The sequence below is a fragment of the Austrofundulus limnaeus genome, unplaced genomic scaffold (assembly GCF_001266775.1).
Source record: "Austrofundulus limnaeus strain Quisiro unplaced genomic scaffold, Austrofundulus_limnaeus-1.0 Scaffold218, whole genome shotgun sequence".
Classification (NCBI taxonomy): domain Eukaryota; kingdom Metazoa; phylum Chordata; class Actinopteri; order Cyprinodontiformes; family Rivulidae; genus Austrofundulus; species Austrofundulus limnaeus.
The window spans coordinates 233,707-240,835 of NW_013952620.1; the positions used below are offsets into that span (position 1 = coordinate 233,707).

Genomic DNA, 7,129 nt, shown 5'->3' on the forward strand with positions numbered 1-7,129 from the left:
AAATAAGTGATATATTTTTTCAAACAATCAAGTGGGAAGTACGTTCAAGAAACAAACCAGCTGTTGCCTCCCGCAGCTTCTTTTTTTGTTTGGAATAATCATGGCATTGAAGCTGAGAGGGCCGTGACGTCAGGTGATCTAAAAGATAAAATAAATCACAATAAATCATTCAAAACATTTTCCAGCTTCTCTGTGACATATCTAGAGAAATTCTCTTATAATTACAGTATGTTGTATGTATGCAGCATGACTCGGGCTAACTGCTGTACCCGTTGTCTCTCAAAAGGACTCGAAGCAGGTGGTGGAGTCCTACAAGTCCGGCTTTGAGCCCCCAGGCGACGTGGAGTTTGAGGACTACGGTCAGGCCATGAAGAGGACGGTGTCTGAGACCAGCTTGTCCAACTCTAGAGAGGGCAAAGAGAAACCTGCTGGCAAGAGCAAAGGCAAACTGTGGCCTTTCATCAAGAACAAGAACAAGGTAACACACATGGACGAACACCGAGCTAGAGTTTGATTTAGTTGCGCTGGTGTTAGTGTTTCCCACTCACACGGAGGCCACCGTGCTCCTACAGGAAGGATCTAAAACATTATTATACATCATAAAATAATAATAATGTTAGATTTGTGTTTTTCATCATGTTTGATTTACTCATTTTTTTCTACTTCTGTTAAACTGAAGAAATTTGTTAGTTTTCTAGTGTTGCCATCTTTGTTGTTATTATTTGCCACCCGTTTCCTCCCCCCCACCTGCAATCACCTGCACTGATTCTGGAGCCCCTCCTCTGTAACAGACACTAATGTATCCTCCCTTCACTGTGTGGGCGGAGTCACGTGGCTGTCGGATCTGAAGTAACACACCTCTTTTGTCGATTTTTTTTCCCACTGAGCGGTGATCGGCCTGGAGCTGGTTCCTGATCTCTGAACAAACTGATCTCTGGCTGTGTAATGGGCTTGTGGTGCTGTTGAATTAGATGAGAAAATGCGTGTGTGTGTGTGTGCTGATTATAATGAGTGTGTAGATGTAGATGAGAAACTTTAGCAGCAACAGAACTAAACTAACAATAAAGGTTAGACGCTCACAGAGAAGAAAGCATGCGATGCTAACAATGCAAGCAGAACTGGAGTTTCTGTCTTTTTTCCTCTGAAAATCCAGGTGTGTGACCCACCTGTCCATGCATGTTCATTGTGTGGTATTCTAGAACTCATCACTGCTTCATTCTGTCACCTCCTAGTTGTTGGGTGTTTCTGAGGCTTTAGGAGCAGTGAGAAGCAGTTAGACCTGTCTGCTGATGACCTCAGACTATCTGCAGGGATCTGGTGAATTTATCGTCTTAGTTGAGAGAAAAAAGATCAGTAAAACTGAATCCGGCATGCGCTTTGACTCCACCGCTCTGCTGTTGGCTTTAACACGTTTGGTGCTTCCTTCTCACTGTGGTTCTTTAATTTTTTTAACGCTATTTTGTTTTATATGTTTAACAGTATTTTCCCCTCTTCACAACAAACAGTACTCATACACTAGGTTTGGCATTCCGTTGATTGTCTTTTATGTTCGTTTTGTGTTTTCTGTTGTGTGTTTATTTTTTTAATATTTGTAGGAGGCTTATTTATTTCATTTTTGTTCCCTCCTCCTTTTTCTCCTTTGTCTTTTTTATTTTCTTTGGATTCTCGCCCCTTTCTTCTTCTTCTTCTGTGTTTTTCGTCCTTCTTCTCGGCTCCCTCTCATACTGGTAGCTTATGTCCTTGTTAACATCCCCCCATCAGCCCCCACCTGCCCCCCCAGCCTCGTCCTTGCCCTCACCCTCTGCTGTTCCCAATGACCCCCAGTCTCCCAAGCAGCACAAGGAGCCCCTCTCCCACCGCCTCAACGACTTCATGGCCTCCAAACCCAAAATGCAGTGTCTCCGGAGCCTGAGGCGAGGGGTAAGTGTGTGTGTGTGTCCAGCCAGCTTTGTGCATGTGTTGATGAGTGTATGTGTGTGTGTGTGTGTTTTGTATGTGTGTACCTGTACCTGAGCTTTGCACCTGCTGCACTGTATGAGTGAAACAACAAAAACGACAGAATCCGAATGTCTTTAAAGGCATCATGTTAATTTAGCTTGTAGTCAAATAAAACAGCTATAATTTGCACGTTAGTTTCTCAGAAAGGCTAAAATAAAAAGTTTGAAATGATTTTCTTTGGTAAAACTCCACTCATACAGTTCAGCCTCTGTGCTTCTACGAATCTACGTCACTCATCTGACTCTGTCTCTTCATGGTGTCCCTTCGTTTGTAACTGTGCGCATGATGAATACCCCTTTTTTCACCCACCTTCCCTCTCTTTGACAAAAAAAACAACAACACCTGAGCAGCAGCATGGAGCCCGCAGTCGCTTCCTGTGCTCCTCCTCTCTGCTAGAGACAGATTATGTCAGCTCTGGTTTTGTTGCATGCAGTTTTAAGATAAAGAGCACAAAGAAAAAGATCACAACCTCGTGATATGAGTCAAGTGACGGATCTGGTGGGAAAAGGCCCAGGGGAGCACGTTTCGATGGCCTTTTGGAGGCTACTTTTATCAGCATCAGCACAGTGTCCTGCTTCATGTCATCACCAGTTCCTGTTTTTAGCTCCCAGTTTGGGTTGCAGTAGAGGGGCTGGTTGACAGTCGCTGGGGAAGGTCATACTTTCCCGTCATGCGGCCCCACCCTTCTCCCAGCTCTCTGTGACCTCCGGAATGGGCGGTCAGTCTCTGTGTTCCTTCCGGGCTAACTATTGTAGTTTTATGATTCAAAAGAGCAGCACAGCCTTGTTCTGAAAACCCACGTATGATCCGGGGGGCTAACATGATGCCTAAAAGAGCAACAGAACAAAAAAAAATTTTTTTTAACGAATCAACTGCGTGTGTGTGAGTTGACTGCAGAGGAAATGATTGTAGGGAGTGCAGAAAAGAGGGAAGTGTGCAGAGTTGTTTTTGTTCTGCTGCTGCACAGAACAACCACGTTTCTGAAAGCGGAAGTTCTGCAACAACTTTCTAAAAGATATTAAAAGCAGCGTTCGATGATAAATCACTAACATTGTTTTCAGCTGCACAGACTGTAAAAGGACTAAAGTTTGACCGTGATGTTACAGCAGGTAACACTAAGGTTAGAAACGATATCAAAGAGACTAGAGAATGCTCAATGACCTGAACTTATATAGCCAAGTGTGATTCACAATACAATCATTCAGCCACAGTGTTGTATAAAGTACCTCAAAGTGATACTTGAGTAAAAGTACAAGTATCTTTTCATAAAAATACTTTGGTAAAAGTTAAAGTCTTCTCTAAAAATATTACTTGAGTAAAAGTCTTAAAGATGTCGGAATTTTTTTGTACTTAAGTATCAAAAGTAAATTTCTGACAAAAGTATTAAAAGTAAAAGTACNCTTGAGTAAAAGTACAAGTATCTTTTCATAAAAATACTTTGGTAAAAGTTAAAGTCTTCTCTAAAAATATTACTTGAGTAAAAGTCTTAATGTGTCTGATATTTTTTGTACTTACTTATCAAAAGTAAATTTCTGACAGAAAATCTACTTAGCTATTAAAAGTAAAAGTACTGAGTAAAAGTGAGCAGTTAGATTTTCCAAAATGACATTTATTGGGAGGTGACTTCTCAAAAAATATTTTTTCTAACAGCGTGCAGCTGTGATGGGTTGTGTACAAAGTAATACGGTGTCAGAATGGTATATATTTATACTTCTCATCCAACCACAATTAAATTCACTCTATCTAGGAGACACATTTTATCAGGGTTGGGCCCCATCAAGGGTAGGGCCCTCTGATGATCCCCACCAAAATCTAATGGAAGGTCTTTAAATGTCTGGTGATGTTCTCTGCTGTTGGGTTTAACATCAGTTTTTACATTACAGTTGGTTTATTTTAGATTTTATTCACACGATAACACAGTTCAGGTCAAAAACTTAATGACTTTTTACTTTTCTGCGAAATATCTGACTTTTTTTTAACACTCCTGCTGCCCTTGGGTCAAAATGACCCTTCAGGGCATTGCGGGTCCTTTTGACCCAAAGAAAGGGTTAAACAAGATTAGGAACAGAAAATAAATTCTATAAAATATAAATTTAGATCCAAACAGACTCCTAAGTGTCCTTCACCTACAGTGAAGAAAAAATCTGATCATTTGTGGATGCTGATTTAAGTGAAACTGGCCTGAACATACCGTATTTATTCATATATAATACGATCTCAAGTATAATACGATCATCATTTTTGAGCTTAAAAAGCATAACAAATCTAATCACCAAAAACACGTGTATAATACGACCCCCCCTACTTTATGGATTATTTTTAGGGTTAAATTTCTAGTATTATACATGAATAAATACAGTAAGTGTGCTGCATTCTTGTACATGTCACATCATACAAATAATATATTCCTCTGAAAGAATTAGATTATCTAACTGTAAAACGTTTGTTTGCTGCACTCTCAAGAGAAGAATAAAACTCTTTATTAATGTTTTTTTGTGTTTACTCCCAGAAAAAAAATGAATGAAATTCTTTGTTTGCCAACTCCTGCAAAGACAGAGATAAGAGTTGTGCATGGTGCAAACGTGCTCGATGCAGACATGCACCTGCAGGAGAGCCTTTTGAGCTACGTGTTAGTTAAACTCCATTTTCTATCACTGTATTCTTGTATGTGTTTGTGATGCTGTGAGTGTGTGTGTGTGTGTTGAGGATGGAGGAGAAAGCCTCTGTGTTTAGGGAGAAACATTTAGCTTGTTTCTGAGCTCGCACTGACTGAGTTTTATCCTCTTCGCCGACGGCCGCAGCAACAATCCCCGCGCTCCCTCATTTATCACAGAGAGCTCATGAAGAGGACTCTGGGTCAACCCACATATGCTTTCGAAGCTCGACAATATGTCGTAAGTGTGTGTGTGATGGGAGACAGTGAGTATCACACCTGTGTGTGTGTGTGTTGCGTGAAGAGGGAATGGAAACAGGATGTGTGTGATTTGTAAAGTTAAGAACAGGCAGTAGCCTCTTCGTTGACGATGCGTTCAGTTTGTGTGCAGTTCTGATTAAAACATCCTCACAAAGGAGGCTAGTGTCTGGCTCCGTGTCGATCATGTGGTTGTGGAATCGAGACGAATGATCGGAGATGACTTCATCCTTCATCACATGTATCAGCTTGAGGTTTTTTCCGTGTCCTGCAGCTGTTTCAGGCCCCGCCACCCTGCTCTTCGTCTCTAAGGGGGTCAATTCACAAAGTGTCTCAAGCACCTGAGGATGTGGGAAATTGTGCATGAGAGGGTGAGATTTTCATCCCACCCCGGAGTCGTCCTATATGTATAATTGGGTGAGGTGTTAGTCACACTTTGGATCTGGGCTCAGTGTTGGAGAATTCACCCCTGCTGGGCTTTCTGTGTGCTGCTGTCCCATACCGTCTGTAAGAACCATAATATACCTGTGTATCTCTGTGTGTCCTGGTGGAAGAAACCAGGTACTATCACGCCAAGATTTAGCTCAAAACCTGCATATTTGCCACAGTTATGAACATTTTTGGGTTTTGCTGAGTTTGAAAACCACCTTTTATCAGGTTACCTTGCAGAAGTTACAGATATCTCATGAGATATTTTGCTAACAGTCTGACATACAAACAAAACAGGAGATTCCGTGATAGCTGGCCTTTCATGGCAGCAACAATAAGGAGTCACTTCCACTTCTTTGTTTGGATCTGAGAACATATGACGTAAAAAGTACTGCAAATAATACACATGCACATTGTTAAAAAACAATAAAATCTTAAAGGGACAGGAAGCCAGTGAAGTAAAGCCAACACTGTTCTGCTTTCTTGTTCCTGTTAAACGTTGAGTGGCGGCATCGGGTTCCGCTTGCAGACGACAAAGGGACGACTCTGTTCTTAGAAAACAATTACATTATTTTAATTCTCTTCAAATACAAGCATTTGTAACATTTTTAAATTTTAGTAAGAAAATAAGTCTTGCTGAAATTTACACCAAAAGTTTTAACATTATCTAAAATCTGGTATTCTGGATTCTCAACTAAATCCGTCATCGTAGACGAATGGATTATTTGTTTTTGTTCAAATCAAGAAAATAAATCTCATTAATTCCCGAATATGATTCAGTTTAAAGTTTCAAAAGGCTTAGTTTTTATTTTTGGGAATTATTAAATCGGATTATCTTTTGCAAAGCAGTGAAACAAAATGTTATATCCATTAAGCAAGGGCCCTAAAGGCAACATATGTATGGGGAAGAGAACAGAGCCTTGTGATGCGCCACATGTTATTGGAGCTGAAGCATAGGATTCATAACTGTGTTTCTGTCAAATATGAAATAAACCACTATAGTTGTCCCACTGATGTTACTAACAACTGATAGATGAAGAGACAAACTGATGTAGAATTAGGTTTTACAGAAATAAAGAGGGAAAAAACAAAACAAACAGCAAATGAAGAGATGTTCAGCTGCTGGTGGATCAGTTCTAATACTGACATGTTATGTTGTTACCAAGGTTCTCATGAAAAAAAACAACAACAAAAAAAGCAACATGGTTTATTTATTATCCACTATCTAAGTTAAATGAATTCAGCTTATGAGCTTTTTTGTGGGGTTTGTGTTTGACTCATTCCATATCTCTGCACAGTTAATTCAGTCTTTAATGCAAAATTGTGGATGTTTTTGATTTTTATTCTTCTACAAAAAGAGTTATTTCTGTATGTTAAAAATCTGTGGACAGATGATGATGTGTTGGTCTGGATGTTGGTTAGGACTGTAACAGACCAGACCAGGTTGATGACTCGATCAGTGACCCTGAGCCTCTAACAGGATTATCAGTCATCTGCTGCAGCTCAAACAGCCAGTGGTTGTTAACCTGTTCTCAGCTGTGCTCTTTGTATTCATAATGTAACTTTATCCTCTTGAAGCAAATCAACTTTAACCCTCCTGTTGTGTTCATTCCTCATTAACTACTTTTGTGTTCCTGGTGGAAAATGACCAACCCAGTACCGTATATCTGATTATAAATCTGTGATGCGTATCGTCATGATTATGACAAACATTTTTATATTGTAACCTGCCCATAACAATTATTTGAACAAATACAAACAATTATTTGAACAAATACAAAGGTCAGTCAA

The 7,129-nt window shown here is 40.0% G+C and overlaps 1 protein-coding gene across 1 annotated transcript in view; it reads left to right on the forward strand.

Annotated features, from left to right (window-relative positions):
• Positions 1–7,129, forward strand: part of LOC106525216 (formin-binding protein 1) — a gene marked incomplete at its 3' end in the record, with an annotated part of 80,400 nt that overhangs the window by 64,441 nt on the left and 8,830 nt on the right. Inside the window, 2 exon segments of the mRNA XM_014019368.1 lie at positions 287–478; positions 1,762–1,920. Coding sequence (XP_013874822.1) covers positions 287–478; positions 1,762–1,920 — 351 coding nt within the window.